Genomic DNA, 20,660 nt, shown 5'->3' on the forward strand with positions numbered 1-20,660 from the left:
TGTTTGTCATGTGTTGCACAATGGAAACTCATTTTTTTCCCTGATGTAATCAGAGAGGTGGGGGAAGAAATATAGGGAGGATGATGTAAAGCAAACCTGCATAGCAGGTCAGCATCTTGAATAGAACTTAGGTGTCCTGATTTTTGCTTTATATTTGCTTCTCCAGTCCCCTTTTGGGCCATGATATGAAGAGGATAGGACAATTCTGGTAGTGACCATGCCAGTGAGATGTTGGGGTTTGACCATGGGAACCTGTTCATTGTCAAAGAAGAATATTCCCTTTATAGAAATCACTCTTGGATTTAAATGAGCCTTTCTGGAGACTGCCGGTGGAATAACAGTTGGTTTCTTTGAACATAAAAAGTAACTTTTTTTTTTTTCTTGTTTGTTTCAGACTTACAGCAGGATAGCAAACCATATTCTTAACAGCTCCATTATTTCCAACTGGGCTTTTGTAAAGGACAGAAATGCTAGTTCAATATTACTGGACTCGGTGAATTTATTTGCTGGGAAACTTCTCCTAAGGAATGGGTCAGAACGTATACAGGAGCGCTTCATCTCTACAAAAGGCTACAGCATACATAAAAACACTTCAGGAAAGAGCTTTGATTTTTCTATGGAGTTCAATAACACAGGCAATATCACTGGGCACGTGGTGATTCCAGAAGAAGAGCTTTCCAGGTTACCCAAGGCTTCCAAAGCCATCAGCATTGCATTTCCAACACTTGGAGCCATTATAGAAACCAGCCGGTTGGACCCAGTTTCTGTAAATGGAATGGTGTTATCCGTGTCTCTGCCAGAAGAGCTCCGGCATATTTTGCTCACCTTTGAAAAGGTGAATAAACTGGAGAACGTCAAGGCTCAGTGTGTTGGGTGGCACTCCACGGAAAGGAGATGGGATAACAGGGCGTGCAAAATGACATCTGACAACATCAGCAGTGTTGTTTGCGTCTGCAAGTACCACCGTCGGACATTCAAATCCTTCTCCATTTTGATGTCCCCTGCCGTGCTCCGAAATGCCGTGCTGGATTACGTTACACGTGTAGGGTTAGGCCTTTCCATTTGCAGCCTGGTTCTTTGCCTTATCATTGAGGCTGTTGTCTGGCGCCACGTTACAAAAACCGAAATAACCTACATGCGCCATTTTTGTTTGGTCAACATTGCTACATCGCTTCTCATCGCCGATGTTTTGTTCATCTTGGCGGCTGTTGTTCACAACACAGCCCTAAACTATCAGTTGTGTGTAGCAGCCACGTTTTTCCTTCACTTTTTCTATCTTGCCTTGTTTTTTTGGATGTTTACCTTGGGCCTTTTGATTCTTTATGGATTATTATTAATTTTTTTTAAGATAACAAGATCTGTATTCATAGCTACAGCATTCTCTGTTGGATATGGATGTCCCTTGGTCATATCTATCCTCACTGTTGCTATTACTGAACCAAAAAATGGGTATTTAAGGAGTGGAGCCTGCTGGCTCAATTGGTATGAGACCAAAGCCCTCTTGGCCTTTGTTGCACCCGCTCTGAGCATCATTGTTGTGAATGTGGTGGTGGTGATAGTAGTTGTGGTGAAGACTGGGAGATCCTCTGTTGGAGAAGGCTGCAAGTCACAGGATTTGAGCAACATGATCCGAATTAGCAAAAATGTTGCCCTTCTGACACCTCTTCTGGGTCTCACCTGGGGGTTTGGATTAGCCACGGTTGTCGACAGTCGCTCTCTGGCATTCCATGTTACGTTTGCACTATTGAACGCCTTTCAGGTAAACTCTGCAAGACTGGGAATGGTGTGTGATCAAACTTTGAGCCTGGGGAAGGGTAGCAGATCAAAGAGAGGCTGGCAGCATGCGTTGTGTGTGAAAAACAGGGTCTAAGCTTTCTTTTTGACTCAACGCGGTACATGCACTAGGCATCCTGCGTTGATGTCGTAAAGGCAGATGGGTAATGGAACAAACTAGTTGGCACAAAGTGTGATGAATCAGGATGATGAATTCACGTAAAGCATAAAATACACCGGTTAATGCCCAGTAACTGAAAAAAATGGCTCATCCATATCAATTAACAAATACACAGAAAATTCTCATTGGCCATTGAAGATGGTTTTATTTAACACATCGGTATACACATCTAATATTACCTGACACTGTTGTATACCCAGTCTGCCTTGGCGGCTCTTGGCTAATACTGCTGCTGAGTGGGTTGAGAAAGTCTTGGTATGTAACCCATCAGTCCAGTTCTTAATGAGAATTAGCATGGGTTATATATCCATTCTTGACATTCCTGGAGAGCCCGTGTGAACTGGGCGGATAAACTCCTCTTGCTCATTGCTGTTATCCGAGTCATAGGTGATGAGATCTATCCTTAAGGAAGTGGTGTGTAGAAGCATTTAAGAACCATCCTGTGGTCATGCTGGTTTTGTTAACTGGTTTTGCAATTTTTTTTAGGGATTCTTCATCCTGTTGTTTGGGACACTTCTGGACAGAAAGGTACTTGGGTCACTTCAGTACTTATTCTGGATTGTATGAACATTTTCTACGCTCTGAGAAACTGTTCCGTTTAATATTTTCTTAACTCTACAGACAAGAGAAGCCTTAAGGATGAGCTGCCTTTCATCAAAGAGGAAGTGTAGTCTAGCAAAGGTAAAGATTTATATAGATTGCTTTTTTCCCCCCTTAGAGGCTTAATTTACTAACTTACCTTATTTGTATGAGGAAAGAATGGAACGAATCACTGAATCTTACCTGGTTTAACATTTTTCTAAGGCAAATGCTTGCTGAAGGAAATACAGTGTCCTGGTTTTGGCTGGGATGGAGTTAATTTTCCTCGGTGGTGCTGTGTTTTGGATTTGGTGTGGAAACAGTGTGGTCAGGGACTTTTTGGTTTCTCAGGCCTTGCTGGCGGGAGGGCTGGAGGGATGCAGAAAATCGGAAGGGAGCAGAGCCGGGACAGCTGACCCCAACTAGCCAAAGGGATATTCCATACCGTGGGATGTCATGCTCAGTATATAAACTGGGGGGGTTGCCCAAGGCTGCCGATCACTGCTCGGGGACTGCCTGGGCATCGCTCAGCAGGCGGTGAGCAGCTGTACTGGGCACCACTAGTATTCTTTTCTCCCTTGCCTTTGAATTTCATTCCTCTCCCCTTCTCCCTTGTTTTCATTATTGCTTATTATTATTCTTTTGCTTTTATCTCAATTGTTACAACTGTTCTTATCTCAGCCCTCAAGTTTTACATCCCTTTCCGATTCTCCTCCCCACCTCCCTGTGTTGGGGGAAGTGAGTGAGCTGCTGCGTGGCACTTCATTACTGTCTGGGGTTAAACCGCAACATACAGGTATCTGAAAAGTATGTTGAGAGTATTAAGCTTCTAGATATTAGAAGTGGCAATCCATAGACTTCTGACTGCTACATAACCTACTGCTGTTACAAAATTAAAAATGGTATTTTAATCTCATCTTTTCACCTGTAGATATCAAAGTCCTTTAGACAGAGATGCCAATGACCTTTTTCCCCAGCTGTAAAATACACCTAATTTAAGGTGACTAAGTAAGGAGCAGAATTAGGAGTCCAAAATCCCAATGTAATGACCTATTTGCCATCTTTACAAAAATATGGATCCGTATGATGGCAGGGCTGCTTTTAGATATCAGAAGGTGGTTCTGCTTCCAGCTGGACATCAGTTCAGGATGGAAACCACTCAGAGCCCAGCCGGTACATTTGGTGCTCATCAATGTTGGTTCTCAAAGAGCCTGAAGGTTTTTTTAAATATCAGGGCAATTCATTAAAAGCCAGTGTTTAAACCTTAAGGAAACAGCTGTGTTTCAGCAGCTTCCTAGGAAAACGTTCGTGGAATTGAAGTGCTGACCTCGCTGAGTTAGTATTTCCTACCTCTGCTGGAAAAGTTTATCTGCTGTTTGTTAGATTTCCTTTGGTAGCGAGGCTTTAATGCTTTCATGCTGTATTTATAAAAGGGAATCCCCTTTAGCTGTCTCGCAAGAATAGTCTGCAGTGCTCCCGCTGTCTGCCAAAAGAAACTATGTCAGTTCAGTTTGAACTTCAGGAAAATAAAGGTATTTCCTTGCTTTTCTCCAGTCTATATATCAGTCCTGATTCTAGTATTGAAAGCTATTCCTAGTTTTACAGATCCAGGATCCAAATAACAGTGAAGTTGTTGCACATCTTATCAAACTTCAGGTCAGGATTGGAAGTTTGTAGGTTAAAATTCTCTCAAGTCACCACCAGTATAATATTCTGGAAACAATGGTAGAAATTTCACTAATCCCATGACTTGACAACACTTGCTAAAAGTATTAAGTGATCTCACTGGGCAAAATTTTACGTGGAAACCATGGCTGCCTGTGTCTACAAGCTTGGGTCAATGTGGCTACTCACCTGGGTGAAAGAGACCACATGAGTTTGACTTACAAGAGCTGGAAAAGTTTGTCACACCTGAAATGATTGTTGAAAAAAATAATAAAAATAATTAAAACCTCTTGTTTCAGAATGGGACTGTATCTGGGGGTTTAATGGCGATTGTGTAAAACACCTAGAAGGGTTATGCAGACTCTTGCTTCAGGTCCCCTGGTTGCTCCAGCCTCATAAAAACCCTTCTTCTGGATCAGATTTTAAGATGACCGTCTTGTGGTGTTTCTCACAGGATTTGAAGGCACCTCCTTTTTGAAATGGAACTTCCACCTACAGGGATGACATATCTAATCTGACCTGCTGATTTCTTTTCCCTTAGTCCTAGCAATGGATGGTTGTCTTCAGTGAACCTGAGCAGTGAGAGGAAAAAGGAGCACTTTTTACACAGAAATCCTGGTTTGAGATGAGCCAAAGTGGCTGACCAGCTCAGAGCATGGACAGCACTGTCCTGAAGCACGACCACGGGAAACATCATGAAAACCAGAAGAGAAGAGGCTCTGAACCTGCTGTCAGGAGCAGGAAATCATCAGTGTTGCTGCAGCCCTTGGAGGAAACACACTGATACACCTTTCTCACCTTTATGAAAACTGCTGTGAGGAGAGTTTGTCCTCGTTTGCCATTTCAGTGCTTCAGTTTCTTTTATTATTTTTTTATGTCAGTGCAATGAGGAGCCGTACAGCATGTGGAGCTGTTCTACAGTTATTTAATTTTTAATGTGATGTGGAAATATTGAGTGTTATTGAGCTGGTTTTGGCTATCTTTGATCAAAAGTGGTTCTGTTAGATGGCACTGTATTCATAATTTCCATTTGTCCTCCCAGACTGAGGGAGCATGTAACACTATTTCTGCCTTGCAGCTGTTCTCTCCATCTCGGTATTTGTCCATCTCAGTGCTTGTGTGTCAGAGGAATTGTACAAAGCACTGTTTCCGTTTGCCAGGATAGAAATTTCATTCTTTTTCCACCCTGCAAGACAATGACAAAGATAAACAAGAATGAACATTCTGCAAATAATTAGTTTCCCTCTTTAGATGTGGCAAAGTAAGTTGTGAATATGCTTCAGTTTAATCACGTGGATGGAAAGCTCCCACGTCCCATGCGGTGTGCTAACGAAGGAAATGGTTTGTCCATGTGAGATGGGGTACTCAGCTTCATTAGAAAATCAGTCCTTGGTCTGAGAAATCCTTTTTTAATGAAAGCTCTGATAGAAATATTATTCTGTCTTGTCAGGACACATCAATGTTTTCAAATGGAAATAAGGTTGAAATTTTGTCATTGTTTCTAATAAGCAGTCACTATTCTCCTCTACCAAAAAAAGCAGATAAATGCCCTTTAATGTTAGCTGGTATTACTCAAGTCAGAAATCACTCATCCCCCTGTAGCTTCACGTACGTTTGAAATACAGAAAATTTAATCAAAATAATACTGTTTAATGTCATCAACACCCCTTTACTGAAGAGGAAGAAAAATACCCTGGGAAATGAACCGAGGGGTGTGGGGCATGTGATGTGTACTATGGAAAAATCCAGAGCCAGATGACTCGGGGGGTGGGGGGGGGTGGAGGGATGTGGGGAAGGATAGGGCTCTGGAGGGGGGGATCTTGAGGGCAGAGCTCTGCTGGGCCATGACAGAGTTCTTGTCCCCAGGACTCTGTTGCTTCCTCATGCCTTCCTCTCCTATTTTCTTTCCTCATAGACTGTAGTTTTGCTACAAGAGACTATCCCCACTCACTTCATACAGTGCATTTGCATGTTGGAGAGCTTTGATTAAACAGAGATAAAATTGGACTTACATGCTGCTGTAACATAAATTTAAAAAGACCATTGCCCCGAAGTCAGCTGCTTAGTGTCAAGCAGCATTTTCTGTGCTTCAGCTTCTCTCTCTCTCCTTGAAGCACTTAGAGGATTTTTTTTTCCTTTCCTTCCCTTTCCCCCACTTAAGTTAATGTATGTTGGACTTGTCTCTTAAACCTTTTTCAGCACCAGTAGCATCTCCTCCAAGTCCCTGCCTGGCCTTTTTCAATGTAGTATCAGAGCTACGTGCCTCTTACGCTTGAGGGTTTTATTTCATTTTGGTATTGTACACCTGATTTATGAATCTACTACTATATTTTAAATAATAGTTCGAAGACTAGCACAGGATGTGTAGTGTCAGGTGGAGGTGTTGGCCAGTGTTCAGCACATGTCCTTTGCAGATGTGAACCCTGTAGGGGTACCTCTGTCACCTCTGTAGGAAGGGGACCACATGCAGTTTGCAGCATGGAGAAAACAGCTGCTTTGCACCTGAATTTGCTGCAGTGTATTTTAAGACCTCCATTTTCCACCATTCTTCAGGATTACATTTAATTCAATTAGTGTTTGTTTGTTTTTACTGTTAACAGTGAAATTTTATTACTGAAATGATGTGGGTTTTCCCTCCTGGAAATTCAAAACAACCCTAGCATCTTACCCTTGTCTTGTGTGTGCACACATGTGCATGTTAAACCACAGTCCATTACAACTCTGAATTTATAGACAATCTCAGATGAGGCTTCCCATGTTATACACACCCCCTCCAAAATCCCAGGAAATTCAGCAGGAGTCTTGGCCAGGCAATGGTGCTGTGAAAGGAATCTGTTTCATCTGCACTTTGCTGATAGAAGTATCTAAGCCATTTATCAAAGGATGTTTGAAGCATGGGGCTTATTTTCAGCAGCTGGCACACAGCAAAGTGTTTCACCCTGGTTTTATGATCATTTAGGTATTTAAAAATAACTAGGGGCTTACAGAGAACCACTTGATGGTACAGGATGAGGATGAGCACTGAAGTTTTATTTTTAATACCCCAAAATTAAACTGACCAGGAGCATTTAATGAATAAATGTTTCTGAGAGGTGAAAGCTGTAGCTGCCCTCTGTGGGTTATGAACTGGTATTTCTTTAAATGTCATGGGCTGATGACCCAGATCTAGGTGCAGCTGGTGGGGGGGAATCACTAGAGTTCAAATTCTGCCAGTTTCCCAAAGTACCAGTTTAGCACAGCTTAATAATGTCCGTGTTGAGTGGGTCAGGTGGGCCCCTTGACGTGCAGGAGCTTGTTTTGGAGCTGTTCCGCCCTCCCTGCCAAAGTGGTCAGACTTGAAAACCCCAAGTGCTCTTCTTCACATGGTGACACAATTAATGGGATAACCCGTTTTTTTCCATAGGCTTACAGCATTGGTTGGGTGGCCAAGCACAGAGATGTCAGAGCTCCTTGGCCCAGCAGATGAAATTTGAATTTTCTTGTGTTTTGATGTCAGCCTTGACAAGTTCTTGGGTAGAACATTAGTTTATCTCAAATACCTCAAGTTTTATGTTGCCTTTCCAGAGCCAGCAACATTGTCCCCTGTTTTCTATCTGTCAAAGGCATCTCCTTCAGGGCTGGTGAATTGAGAGGAAAGTGCCAAACCAGTAGAGTCTCGCAGGCTGTTAACAAGGTGGCTGGGCTGCTCCATGAAATGTGCTGCTGGTAGATGCCCACCTGCACCACGAGGCTCGGCACTGCTAGCTCCAGGTGTGCTTCCAGCCTGCTGCCCGTGGCTCCAAGAACCAGTGGGTGCTTGGCGTGGTCCTTCGCAAAGGTGTTGTGTGGCTGCTTTCTAACTAACTCTGCGCTACAAACCAGCCTTTTTTTATTTTCACTTTCCCAAGCAGGCATAATCAATATCAAATGCCATTGGAGTTATATGTAATTTGAACTTTCCTGTTTTCGATGTAATCAAATCTTTCTGTGGTTTTGCTCTGAACGCTGTAGTAAGAAGTGTTTTCCTTGAACCACCTTCATCTGGGTGTAACAGAGACACCTTGCTAATGGGGTAAAGTTTGTAAACCTCCTTACATACAGTCTACGCTTCAGGTCAAATGTGGTTGGGCACTTGTGTCTCTTCAGGCCCCTCAGGTTCCCGTTGTACCTGAAACCCAGCTTGACTTAAGTTACGCACAGAGGCTGGTTCCAGCTTTGGGAGAAGGTGCGTGCCTCTTCTGATTTTACAGAAATAGTTAATCTGCCACCAGTTACTGCAGCCACGTGCTAAGGTCGTTCTTTTTCACAACTGGAAAAAGTCATCTTAGGTCAATTTATCTACTTAACTGCAGCCAGTAAATGGATTTGCACTTTTATTTGCTCAGCAGTACTAAACTTGAAAAGCCCAGTGCTCTCTTGCTTGCTTAAGCATCAGTGTTTAATTATAGCTCTGCAACCCACATGAAAGATAGAAGTTTATCCTTTGGGTACTCTTGTTTCAGGCTCAGACCAGTAATAAATCATCTGTTTGGGCTATTTGAAGATTGTGTTGAACAACAGATTGATTAGAAAGATCATTTCGACCCTTGGGGAGCACAAGTCGAGTTTTACGATTTACTACTTATTTATGCTGCAGGGTCTCTGGTGCAGGAGTGGGCAGACTTACCATTACTGGGTTATTGGAAGATCGAGCTGTGTCTAACTTGAATGTGACTGGCTTTAAATACCCTTCCTTGAGAAGCATAAATGAATAGTAGAGCAAGTCTTTTGAGAAGCAATGAGTTTTCCTTTCTCTGCTGTTGCTAAACCAGGCTTTCAGTAAACACTGACTCTGGGAGCTGTACAGTGGTGTGAAGGCAGTTCTCCAGCCTGTGAAACAAGTCCCTTCTGGCCTTGACATGCGATAGCTATCACAGGCCTTTCTTTCCATTGCAGTATTGTTACCAGTAGCCAAATGTGAATTTCTATTACTAGAGGTGGCCATCCCCAGGCAGAGCTCTCTGTTTTGGCTGGCTCTTTGATGGAAGTTGTAAGGAAAAGGAAGGTGAAGTAATTGGATCAGTATACTTGTATCAGTGCCAACATTTTTAATAAAATATACAAAAATATACAGGGTTTTTAATAAACTCTGCTGTGTATTAGTAGTATCTTTGGTCCCCGTCCTTGCTGTTAGGGTGTTTTTCTTCCAGAAATACTCCATTGATGTCAGTAGTTAATCCTGACTTCTTGTGGTATGAGAGAGCAGAACTGGATTTAGGGTACCACTCGCCTGCTTAAATTGTGTCAGATCCATCACAGTCCTCTGTGCCTTTCTGGGCGATCGCTGTTTCTACAGTAAAGGCTTCACTTTTTCTGAATAGTGACAGTTACTCATGCAGCCTTTGCTTTTGTCATGGTGTAGTTGAAAATCTCCCGTGCTGCTGAGATGGTTGGCTTGGGAGCTCTGGGGCAGCCTGGATTTCTTGCTTAGCTTCTGTGTTATTACAAAATATTATCTTAATCTCTGCTCACTACAGAGAGCTCCATGTATTAATCTTGCCAGCTGGAGAGGTACAGCAGAAATCCTCTCATTACCTCCTGTACTGCAAGTATCGGTGCCGCTGGGCATAGCAAGAATAGGGCGGTAGAACAGAGGATTTTGACCTTTTATCAATAAGCTGTAAAGCTGCTAGAGTAAATGTGTGTCAGGATGTGCCAAAAGATCTATTGAAAGCAAGACTTAAAGGCTGACTTAGGCGTGTGCTGATTCGTAGTAAAATTCCCATTGCCTTTGAAACAAACTGCCAAGCCATAAGTGTCTTGAAAATGCCTGCTTTTGGGAGAAGGTTCAGACAATCCTTTTTTAAGCTTTTATTTTTTAGGCCACAAGAAACTGTTGATATTAAACAGAGCCGCCTTCTCTTGGAGCTGTTCAAACCACCTTTCAGCCTTTTTCTGGGCAAACCAGATAGATTGAGCTGTCTTCTTCCTTTCAGAAGAGGAGTTGTAGTATTGAAATTGTATTGATTTTCATTTTTGCTAGCAGACAGAAGAATAAACGTAGTACAGAGATGCACCCTTCAGGTTACAAGCTGTGTTAAACTAATAGGAAAATGGGTCTTCTTCCTGTAATGAATGTATGTGAAAACCCACAGGAAAAAAGGAGAGTTGAGACAAAAATGTTGGTTATTGAAACTTAAGCCACAAATACAGGAGTGAAATTCATTTAAAAAAAAAAAATAATAGCGGTTGACATCTGAAACAGGTGCAAGACAACTCAATTGCAATGTTGGCAAAGAAAAAAAAGCTATAAATCTTTAGGGTTTTTGACCTAAATGGGAGGCTTTGTGCTTCAGCAACCAGCCCTGGAAACCCCATCTGGGACCTGCTGTGGTAGCCAGACTAGCTGGACCACAGGGGTTTGGCCATCAGGCTGCTTCAAGAGAGCAGGTGCTGTTGTGCAGCTCGGTGTTGTGTTGTGTGGCTCCTCTTGGGCTGGCCAGCTCGAGGTTGCACCAGACCCATTTCATGGTGAGGCCCACGTAGGCTGTAATGGTGCAAAAAGAGGTGGGAGCATGCTGTGGGGCAGAGGTGGGAAGTCCGCTAGCTGGAATTCCCATGGAGACCTTTCTGTGGGGAAGCTTTGTCCCAGGGCATTTGGGATGTCTGGGGGTTCAGCGTGTGGTGATGGGAGATGGCAGATGCCTGAAACTGAAAGCAAAGGGTGATGCAGGAGTTGATGAGATGTCCACAGATTGCTGTCTGAGGTAATGTGGAGCTCTGCAGCTGCTTAGCAGCAGCAGAATGCAGCTTCTGTGTAGGACACACTACTATGAAGAGTTTACGAGGAATAAGCATGCAAATCGGGGTCCTCCTGGTGAATGCATGATGCTTTTATTTCTTTTCCTTGCCCCCCCTCCCCCACCTAAAGGAATGCTTCCCTTTTTGTTGGTCACCATCCTAAATTACTTGAATTAGAGAGCTGTATAATAGCTGGCATGTGTTGCTGATCACTTGAGCTACTACAGCATTCTTAAAAATAAATGCTCTTTATGGAAATGGAGCTTAGAGCCAGAGGGGAGAAAAGAGATGGGCTGAGCGAGACACACTGTTGTTGCTTCCAGCTTTTCCATGAACACTAGTTTGCAGAGAGGTGAAAAAAATGTGAAGAAAAGCTGTGTAAGTCAGATAAGCATGACTCTCAGCTGAAATATGCCTAAAATATAATTGTTCTGATGATGGAATAATCACCCCTCTCTGGAGATCAGCTGAACTGCTGTCAGTCAGTCCTAAATTCTCCCAGTGTGTAAATTTTCTTGGGGAACCTCAAAAAGTGAGGGGGATGTATGCCTGAATCCTGATTTTCTAAAATCAGTTTGGATAATAGCATCCAAGAATAGCTTTAGGGCTGGCATCCTCTATTGAGATGATGCATGGTGAGTCTGAGTGCGTAATTTAACTCTGGGTGTACTGGAGATTGGCATCAGCCCCAAAGCAGAAATGGTCACAGGCTGAAAACTCTGTCTACTCTTTGGGGGGTGGGGTGAGGGAATAAAAAAGTCTGCCATGGGGAAGGTCCGATCCAGGTTTGCGGGCTCAGCCCTGCTGTGTAACACCCTGGTCAGGGTACAGCTGATCAGAAAGACACCAAAACGTTTTACCGATGGTGTGTTGGTCACATCAGACCGAGTGTAATCAGGACTGGGACAATCCACAGCTCATACTAAACACATTCAGAATCTTAATGCTTTAATTAATCTAATCATTTTGGTAGTAAGGTGTTAAAACTTTTAAATGCAGACCTACCTAAATGTTTTTTACAAGGACTTACGTATGGTTCTATTTTTAACTCTGTTAAAAAAAACCCAAACACATGCTATTTATATTAGTGAAAGTTTTCAGTAACTTGATTTTCCTAAAAGTTGACCCATCCAGTCATTTATGTGGGTGATTACTTATGGCATTAGGACTATAACCTTGGATTTTATTTCTTGAAGGTCTCCACACCAGCTGCTGAATCTCTGACCTTGGTTAACTTCTGCCTTGGTAAAATGGGGTGACACAAACCTGACCTAAGTACCAAACCTGAATATTGAGAACGCGACCTATTCTTTTGTGCTATAGAATAATTTAGGTTGGAAAAGACCTTTAAGATTGAGCCCAGATGTGCTATGATGCACAGAGCTCAGCATGCTGGCATCCTGGACCATGGCTCAAGATCCTACATGATGCCACAGTAGAAGTGAATAATAATAATACTGCTAGTGACAGGCTTCCTCTTGAAAAATTTTCATTTCATTCATGTGTTTATGAGAATACATTCTGAAATATGTTGGTGACAGGTAAGGGAAATACTTACCATTATTTATGCGCTAAACAAAACTTACTGCCCTGTGCAATTCTAGGTAGAAGTAACTTAGTAGCATAAGATAATCTTCCACTGCAGGCAGAAAAACAGGTGATTAATAACCGCTTACCAAAATTCTTAATTGTTAATTTTACTAATACAAGAGGAAAAGGGTATCCTACAGGCATTATGACAGGAGTCATATGTTTATATGAAAGAAACTCTCTTAAAAATTGTATTATTTTCAACTGGTGAACTCTGGGCTTGAGCTCTAGTTAGTTGATAAGTTTTGACATAACTAAATCATTGTTCCCAAGAAATAAAACCAAGCCATTTGGCTCAGAAAGAGATCTTATGACAACATAAATAAAACCAAATAGTACGAAACAAGTTCTTGCATTATTTCTTCAGGGTAAACCCATGATTTCTACAATGCTTTATTGCTGTTTTCAGACCAAAGTTATTTTATTGGTGCAGTAAAGATGAACCGTGCAAACAAAAAAAAAACCCAAACCCCACAAATGTAACTGATTTTGCTCAGCTCTGCTATACAACGGTGCCATCATCCTAATAAGTAAATGAAACCTGGAAGTTTGAAGGAACAGCTGGGGAACTTGTTGAAAAAATTCTTTACCCTGATGTAAAGAAGTCGGAAACTTCAGTTGTTTTGCCTTTGTATCAAGATCATCTTGGCATTCATTCGGGCCAGTTTCTGTACAAGTTAGGAATGAAGAAAACATCAGGACAACAAAATACCAATTTGGAAAACAGCTTTTGAGTTAAGTTCCATCTGAATTTCAACTGTCTTCTGGTGTTTTGCTAGGCTAGTCAGTGAACCTAAAGCCTTTCTTGCAGAATTATTGTTAGTGTAATAATTCTGCCTTGTTCCAGTTGTGTTGCTTCTCTGTCGAAAGGTAACTGAAAGACACCAGTTCTGCTGGTTTTGCCCATGAAGTATCCTGGGCACAGTCAGTCTGTTACTTCTGAGCCAACATGTTAAAGTAGCTTGATGAGCAACTTTGCTCTCAACTGACTCACTGAGTGCTGCTTTAAGTCCTGTCCCTGTCCTGTCCCCCACCCCCTGGCAAAAGTCACTGTAAATACAAAACTCTTAATGCTGTAGCATCTTTTGGATGAAGTTTATGTTTGTCAAGCGACACACCTCTCAGTGCATCAACCGTAATTTTTTTTACTAAGATAGGAAGTGGTAGATTTATTTGTGGATGAATGATACTTCTTCAGTTTTATCACCAGACTTAAAGGTGTTTTTATGTGTGTGCATGTATCAAAATACATTACATAGCCTTTCTGTGTGCAGGAAAGAAATACATCTGTCCATGCAATATCAATAGAGGCTCTGCATGGAATAAATTATTTTGTTTGTTAACATCTTTATTAGGCTTTGGATGTGTAGAGCTATTAAAAATAAACCAAATACATCTTGATAGGATTAAAATTTACCAATCTGTGGCTGGCAGTAAAGATGTGATATCTGTTAGAGTGCATATGGCTGAGGCTACAGAGCAATGCAATAGTTCGTCGCCTGCAGTCATCTAAGAGAAAGACGCAGAAAAACTTAAATTACTTGTTCTAATTTTTTATCATCAGAGATACATACACTAGCTTCTCGGAGAGGCAGAGGTGAAGGCAAGAATTTTTCCCTAAAGGCTGACTGAAGGGTTTTGAAAATTGAAACCATGTGGAAGAATGAAAATCTGGAAAATAAATAAAACCAAAACATTTTGCTTACAAAAAAATCATAACTTCTGTTTAAAATGTTTTAGAGGATTGCTGTGTTAAGAACAAAAAAGCAATTTTCTGGGAAGAGCAGAAGGACCTTCCACCCCCTCTGAAATGGTCCACCAAAAGAATTGAAAACAACTTCATTATGAGAAAAACTTAGTGAAAACAATTCTTGTGTATCCTTTGACAGAATTGAATTTGAACTGAAAATCTGACTTTGAATCCTCAGTTCAGTATTTCTTGTCTGTAGTGTGATCTCAAGAACAGCTTTTCTCACCCTCTTGCTTGCTGATTTTTCCGCTGTGGGACCTTTCTGGTAGGGAATCATAGAAGATCTTGGGTTGGAAGGGACCTTTAAGGATCATCAAGTCCAACCCCTTGCTCCTTGCGGGACTGCCTAAGGTTAAACCAGACATCAATGCACTCTTTGCCATCCTCAAGCTTGCTTGCTTTGGGCTACAGCTGCCAGTTTGTACTGGGATGGGGTCCAGTCTGTACTAGAAAGAAGCCAGGGGATTCAGTCTGTACTGGGACAAGGCCAGGGGAGCCGGTTTGTGCTGGGACTGGGCCCAGACTGTATTAGGAGGAGGTCAGGGATCTAGTTTATACTGGGACAGGACCCAATCTGAACTGGGAAAGGAGTCAGGGGTTCCGGTTTGTACTGGGACAGGGCCCAGTCTGTACGGAGGCAAGGCCAGGAGATCCTGTTTGTACTGGGACAAAGCCCCATCTGTACTGGGTGGGCAGAGCCCCACCTGTACTGGGAGGGGCCCAGCAGACTGGGACTGGGCAAAGGCTTACAGATGGGCTGTATTTTTTCAGTTTTGTTTTTTTTTTTTTTTTTTTTTCTCAGTTCTCACCTTGCTTATGCATATGTGCTCAATACAATGCTAACAACCATCTCTGAAACATCTTGTCCTGCCGGGTGAGCAGAGTCCCTTTGGAAACAGCCAGTCCAACTCTCCAACACCTTGAAAGCACCTTACTACGGCTGTGCTGTTACTCTTGTGGAAAGCCAGAGATGAGCCAAGAGCAGGGCAAGCACCCTTGTGGTAAGAAAACTGCGCCCAATTAAAAGTTTGGACTGCTTGCGTGACCTTGATAAAAGCAGTTTTTACAAGTCAAAGTCATCTTGCTCAGCACATTCACACTTTCTTTTTCCTGACCAGACAACCACTGAAGGTGCAAGTATAATGGAATCTGTCATTTTAATGTCATAGATTTTCCCCTCTTTCATCGGTGCTAGCACAGACCCGCAGGGAATTCGCAGTGTGAGCTCTGAGCTCTCCATCCTGTGAAGCACCTCATTTATCAACCAGAGTCATTTGCACAAAGAAAATCCAAAATGTAATGTTTTTTACACCACAAAAATGAGTTTGAAGGGATAATACACAAAACTACCCAAACTTGCCCCCTTTATTGATCAGATCCTAATGATTAATGACAGGTTTTTCACCCCTGGGACCATGGCATAACCTTAAATCTTCTTTCCAGCTATTACCAGTCCTGGAGAGGTATTAGAGATTGACACAGTCCCAGATCTTATCTGGGTTACTCACATCAGTCATATAACCACATAAGTCTTGAAGAAAAGTACAGGGAATGTATATTCTTCCCAGTAAAAAAAATTTGCCATCTCGCTGAGCCCAATTCTTCACAGGGATGGCACAGTGGAGAACGTGCATGAGACTATTTAACGATCTCACTAAATAGCCCACTTCCAATAATTTATTATCTTCTTGTCTGTCTGTATGCAGGGTAATAATCCATGATCACTGCTAAGCATCTCCTACACTATCTGAATATACCAGGAATAACACCGACAAGCACAATCCCCTTGCTCAGGATTTGTAGAGGTGATTTAGTGGCAGCTACAGCTCTTGCCTTTACCGTTGGACAGAAAAAAAACTTCCCTCGGTGAGCCAGAAGGTGCAACCCGTCAGCTTCAAGCCACTTGCCTTAAAATGGTGCGTTTATTTGATCGATATATTTATATCTATCAAAGAACCAGCATTGTACAAAAAGGAAGCAAAGCCCAGCTGAGCTGGGGTTTGCTGGGCTTGCAGACTTGAAATCTTAAAACTGAATGATGGACCTTACATAAATACCAGTACAGATGATGATTTTTAATTTCATATGTAGCATGATACTGCAGGTATGAAATGTGTTGTAAATTCAGCTGCATTTTACTGGGAACTTTCAGAAACTTCTGCGATCTGCAATTGGCGTTGTGTTTTCTGTGAATACTGACTGAACTGCTTAGAGCAAGGGGGATGAGGTGAAGACCCCAAGCCACATCTAGCTCAGGAAGAAAAAAATCACCTGTCTTTCAACCTGCACCTTGCCATCCTCTCCCTGGGAGACGCCATTGCCTTTTCCAACAGGGAAATTTGGAGGAAATAGAGAAGTTTGCAAATGGAGGTGTTTGTAGCTGAGCACTTTGCTTTTGTCAGGGGCCCTTCTGGCCCTTTCTCAGCTGTGTGACCAATTGTGCAGCATTATATGAGCAAAATGTAATTGCTCTGGAAAAAAACCAAAAACATGCCTGTCTTGGGATGATGCAGGGATGAGCCTGGTAATGCTCCAGGGCATAACCGCATGTTTTCTCCCATGGGTAGTGGCGTGGACTGTGTATCTGCTGGTACCGTGGCTGTGGGCCAGATGATGGACAGGGAGAAGGAGGAGGAAGGAAGTCCTGGATTATCTGCACAAGAAGCTATAGGCCAGTACATGTGGATTTGTGAATTTTTGGTGTGGGAGGTGTCCAGTATGAGTCGTGACTCTTCTTTCTGTATCCTCACTGCTGACTAAAATTTCAAAAAATGACAGAACAAAGAGTTTGAATAAAATGGGAATTCTATTCTAAATTTCACATCACCAATCTTTTGTGGAAAAGTTTGGGGCTTTTTTCAATTTGGGAACATTAAAGTACCTTGTAAAAACAGTAAGCCTGCGGTCTCCTTATGAAAGTGTTCATTTTCAGAATTACTTACTACCAGAACTCAACTTGCCTACCTATGTTCTGCAGAGCTCCCCACCGACACCAGCTGGGCTGCTCTTGATAAATGCTGGGAGAGAATTTGGTGAATTTAGCATTACAGTTTTACCACAAATTGTAGATGTGACCTGAATAACAAATGCCATCTCCAGTTCTGCTTCCTGCACTACGGGCAATTATGAGCAGGTATTTTAGAAGGTCTGGTTTTTTTCCTTGACACCTGTATTTGTTCCAGGTCCTTCCCACATGGAGTAACTGATACCAATTTGGTACATATCTGCCTGAAAATATAACTCAAACTTAGTCAGAGTGTGTCTAATTAAAAAATATGCCTAACATGCACCTTCTAATTAATCTGCAGCCTTCCTCCCCTCTACGCTTGATACATTCTTCTCTTTTTCTTAGTATCAAGGTATGATTTTGCTGATTTGCCTGTGGCACTAAATATACTCTCAGAATATCACCTTGTCAATTATTTTCCTAGATTTCCTGTGCTATTTGGGATTTTATGAAATCCTCTGTCACTGGGGCTGTCTGTTGTGGTATAAGATGAAATTGTGTATTAGGGAAAAAAATGTTTAAAGAAGTTCCTTGGGGAGAATAATGGAAACATCTTCTTGTCTTAGCAAGTTAATGCATGGTTTCACTTCTGCGCATGTAAAATGGCTGCATCAGCTAAACATTTTTTGTTGTTGGTGTTGCACAGCTGTGTCACTTGTACTGAGTTATATTAGAAACGGTCTATTTGTTTTCATTAGAAATGGGAGGTGATGTGGCTTTTCCTGTTACTGTCTGATTTTCTCTTTAGGGGAAAATGTCAGTGTGACTTGATTAAATTAACATTCTTGAGGCAATTTCTGACCGTGAACTTTTCTCAGAAAAATCACTGATATGTACTGATCATCTTGAACTTTAGCATAGATTCCGCATGCACTAATTTTCCTGGCATGATAATTAAACAAAACTTAATTATGTTTAGCAGACCTGTTAAAAGCCAATCACACAGATATAGGCAAGTATCTCTTTTCTATTCTCTATGATGACTTGGGAGCAGTGCAGGGCTCCAGAAAGTCTCAATGAGATTGAATGAGAAGGAAGCACCCTGTAATTAAATGGATGGTATCATAGGTATAGAAAATTATTACTTAAATAATTCTAAAATTAATCTGGGGTGTAAGGAAAAAAAAATTCTGTGCAATATCTGGGAACTTTTAATCAAATAGTACAGTTGTGTGAGAACAAGAAAGAAAAACTTACCTACATCTTTCTGCTCCAGAGAGTTTAAGAGTAGTCTCTTTAGGTTTACAATCTGAAGTAAGAAACAAACCTTATAATGTCATAATAAGTGATTCAGAAACAAATAATATCGTACATCTCAGCCTCTTGTAGTTAGCATACTACAGATTTTAGCCAGAGGGCTTTCCAAGCTTAAACAGACCTTCATTTTACTGGTAATTTAGACTATAGTGCAGTAATGGACCAAAATAAAATTACAGGGTATTATAATGTGCACATAAAGGCAGACGGACATGTTTCCAGTGATGGACTAGAGGCTACAGCTTTCAGTGCTGGTATGTAACTACCAGGCGGTGATTTAAAAGGACTGCCCTGGTAGGGGTGGTTTAATGGCTGAACTGTGCGCGTTTGTGATGGTGCAAAAGTAAATCCTTTTTTTTTTTTTTTTTTTTTTTTTTTTGGTGGCATAGAAGGACTAAGGACCTCGTGAAAGCACAGATGAGAATAGTTCAGTGAAGTACCTGTAAATATTCATTGTTGCCTGAGTGCCTGCCTCCTAGGTAATGAGTTTGTGAGGCAGGAATTGCGCTTGTGATGAGCAAAATAGTCCCGTCTTTTGAATGGTTTGAATTCTTTGTGAGTTTGTCCAAAAATCCCCTCCGTGGTAGTACCTTATTTATGAACTTTAAAGTTCTTGGGAGAAGCCCTCTTCATGGGATGTCTTTGTGTTTCCGTGCTCAGTTGGGAATGAACCTCAGTCTGGAGGTATCCATGTGTGACCCTTGCTTATGGAGCTTATGGACTACCCTGGACTGGATGCCTTATGTTTCAGGGAGATGGATCCCACTTCCTTGCTCTTTCTCTGTGCTATGGCACGTGCTAGTACGCAGAGGAGTTGTCAGATGTCCGTCCCCATGAGTTGTGTTTGATTGCAAGGCTGAGGGTATTTTGTTGGCTACCCAAAGTTGGCAGCTCAGCCTGAGGATGAAAGGGATGCACAGAGGAAATCCATAATTTTCTTTATTGCATTACATATACAATGGCTATTTCTTGTGTTTTCTAAAATACAGCAGCTAAGTTCCCCAAGAGCTAAAAAGCATTAATGCTTCCACTGAATTCAAGATATGGAAGACCCTGGCTGTCCCAGAGGACATCTAAATATCTCTTTTCCCTCTCTTGCAGCAGTATGGTGTGAATGCATGATCCTGCTGTGATGTTTTGTGTAGGATGTGTGCACTGCTTAGCTTTCTTCTTGGCCATGTTGCTTCGCATCCCTCCTCTGAACCACAACATTGAGTTCATATTCTCCATCTCTGCTCCTCAGGCATGAAGGAGAATACTCTGTCTCCTGAATGCTCACTCACACCTGTATTTGTTCCTCTATAGCTGGAGCTGAAGCTCTATGCTTCACTTTTGCTATAAGCACTTGGAAAAAAGATCTTGCTGGATAGAAGTGGAAAACTTGGCTGTTCTTGTTGCTAAAAGAAACTGCCAACATGCCATTCCAGTCAGTTTGATCTGCATTTCCTGGTTTTGGTGGGTTTGAAATAGTGCTGGAATTTACTCATGGTTTCTTTCTTTTTCACTCTAAAGATGAACGGCAAAACCTTTTTTTCCTAGAGAAGAGCTCAGTGACCTTGAAAATATGCACCACATCAGCTCCTGCCAATGTATTTGTGTGCAGATGTGTAGCGTATATATAATTCGTGTTGATGTTCATGAAATGATTTAAGCAAGATCAGCAGCAGCTGGTTAGTGTGTGATCCCCTGTCATGATACGCCTGTGTCTTTTTTTTTTAAATCTCTTTACTTCAATAGGAAGATGTTAGCATTTACTAGTCCTCAAGGGATTGCTCTCAAAGTTGTGAAAATTCTAGATAGCACTCCAGTAATTATGTTTTTTCCTCCTGTGCCTTCCAGAGAACATTATGTTGGAATTGTGTGTTTACAATTACAAAGGAGTTATTTGCTAAAGTGTATTCTGCTTCTTTGATAGACTTCATTTTCAAGTTCCAGTTCGTGCTATAAGGTCCAGCCTCTGACTGGGAGCTCCCAGTATCCCAGCAGAGTTTGCAACATTCATGTGTCACCATTTAGAGAGAGAGACTATGAGCAGCAAGGGATGTAAAATAAATAAATAGACCTCTTCTGGACATTTGGAATGGTTAAGGCGAAGGCTT

The 20,660-nt window shown here is 41.8% G+C and overlaps 1 protein-coding gene across 6 annotated transcripts in view; it reads left to right on the forward strand.

Moving 5' to 3' along the window:
- Positions 1-20,275, forward strand: part of ADGRF4 (adhesion G protein-coupled receptor F4) — a 28,313-nt gene extending 8,038 nt beyond the window's left edge. For 2 of the 6 annotated variants that reach the window (XM_080389232.1, XM_080389231.1), the window contains 3 exons: positions 395-1,759; positions 2,441-2,482; positions 2,576-20,275. In XM_080389232.1, the coding sequence (XP_080245358.1) occupies positions 395-1,759; positions 2,441-2,482; positions 2,576-2,680 (1,512 nt within the window). In that variant the 3' untranslated portion in view covers positions 2,681-20,275. Of the gene's footprint in view, positions 1-394 lie in introns of all 6 variants that reach the window. The other 4 variants (XR_013928447.1, XM_080389233.1, XR_013928446.1 and 1 more) reach the window with 4 other exon arrangements.
- The last annotated feature ends 385 nt before the right edge of the window (positions 20,276-20,660 follow it).

Source organism: Falco punctatus (genome assembly GCF_963210335.1).
Source record: "Falco punctatus genome assembly, chromosome: 5".
Lineage (NCBI taxonomy): Eukaryota > Metazoa > Chordata > Aves > Falconiformes > Falconidae > Falco > Falco punctatus.